Consider the following 1,574-nt stretch of genomic DNA (forward strand, 5'->3'; position numbering starts at 1 on the left):
AGGAGTGATATGACGAAATGAAAAACGCGCAATAGAAGTGGACTGTTTTTTTTTTGGTATAATGGGGTGATAGGCCATGGTGTACTTGCGAAGTACCATGTAGCCTCAGAGAAACTACCCTCTCATTGTGATAGGCCCGCTGTTAGCACGTCAAAATCAAAGAAAGTTCAGTGAAATGGTGGGTTAGATAAGGTTACCTGCTTCTCCAATTTTATTCTCCAGCACTGGCCTTTCGCACTTTCCGTGTGCCTTCATTTCGGTTCCAAAAGCTACGAGCAAGAATAATATTCCCTCCGTAAACTAATATAAGAGCATTTAGATCACTAAAGTAGTGATCTAAACACTCTTATATTAGTTTACAGAGGGAGTATATGACTCCAATGACAATGAGGGTGCGTCGCCACCTCCTGAGCGAAGAACTTGGAAGGCCACCAGACTCCTGGTCACCTGGATGCTTTGGAAATAGAGGAATGGGAAGATCTTTAATAACACAGGAACAAGATGCAGCTCTGCCCAAGTTCTCAGCAGAATAGTGGACGCGGTGAGATGCTGGAGGGACGCTGGGCTCGCACCAATGAACAAGTTCTTCGAGCCACCCTAGTTACAGAGCAAACTGTAACACGCCATGAGAATCACAACAGAACGAACAGTCACATGGCCAATACAATACAGGGTAATATTACTTTACTGTTTCAAATTAACAACAGTGTACATCCATCCCAGTATTAACAGCAGAAGCAATACATGTTTGGCAATCCACAGTCACCAAACGACCAAACCATTCACCCTCCATTACAAAAAACGACAGCCTAATCTACAATGGCGGAGCAGATGGTGAAGACAGCAATGATCTTGTGCTAGAACATTCAGTTTGCAATGCTCCAATCCACCAGGAATCAAAATCGATCATGATGAACCACCGAATACCTGCAAGTGCGACGAAAGCAGGTCAAATGACTAGCTAGCTAAGATAAAAAGCACCACCAGATAAACTGCCAGAGGGCTGCACACTACTTACTCCGGCCAGAATATTTTTTGAGAGCTTTGCCTTTTTATTAGGGCCTCTATCCTCAACTGCTCTATTCTGTCGAGGAATTGGACAATCGTTATTCGTCTCACCAACATCATTGGATTCTTTTCCTTCAGTCTTTTGCTTCTGTTTCAAGGATGTCACCAACGTATATAGAGATTTTAGTAATGAAACTTGCAGTGAACGGCAAAATGAGGGAGAAAATATCCAGTGTTCGGGCTAGCTTGTAACTGAAATGTTTTGTCTGGTGATCTCTACTCTTATAAAAACCACAATTGGTGATGATGGTGTGCCTGCCAACTTTGATTCACAATCGTTCGATTCATATCCAACGTCCAGGAAGCAACCCATGGCAATTTTACAAAGACACCCACTATTCTGTTACATATTTGCAAATATGCCCTTGTCTCTCTCTTCAAGCCTATCCCCCGGCTCTCCCCCAACCTCATCCAACCAGTAGCACCGGCAGCGTCGGAGCCGATATGGCGTGGTGGCCGCCGGCGGTGCCGTCCGCCTCGGAGCCTCTCATGCCTCCCTCAACTCC

At 44.9% G+C, this 1,574-nt stretch overlaps 1 protein-coding gene across 1 annotated transcript in view; it reads right to left on the minus strand.

The window, feature by feature from the left end:
- Nucleotides 1-655: 655 nt before the first annotated feature.
- Nucleotides 656-1,574, minus strand: part of LOC119290759 (pre-rRNA-processing protein ESF2-like) — an 8,852-nt gene continuing 7,933 nt past the window's right edge. Inside the window, exons 7-8 of the mRNA XM_037569408.1 lie at nucleotides 1,019-1,156; nucleotides 656-927 (exon numbers count right to left, since the gene is read on the minus strand). Coding sequence (XP_037425305.1) covers nucleotides 907-927; nucleotides 1,019-1,156 — 159 coding nt within the window. The 3' untranslated portion in view covers nucleotides 656-906. The remainder of the gene's footprint in view (nucleotides 928-1,018; nucleotides 1,157-1,574) is intronic.

This window comes from Triticum dicoccoides, chromosome 1A (assembly GCF_002162155.2).
Source record: "Triticum dicoccoides isolate Atlit2015 ecotype Zavitan chromosome 1A, WEW_v2.0, whole genome shotgun sequence".
In the NCBI taxonomy this organism is placed as follows: Eukaryota; Viridiplantae; Streptophyta; class Magnoliopsida; order Poales; family Poaceae; genus Triticum; species Triticum dicoccoides.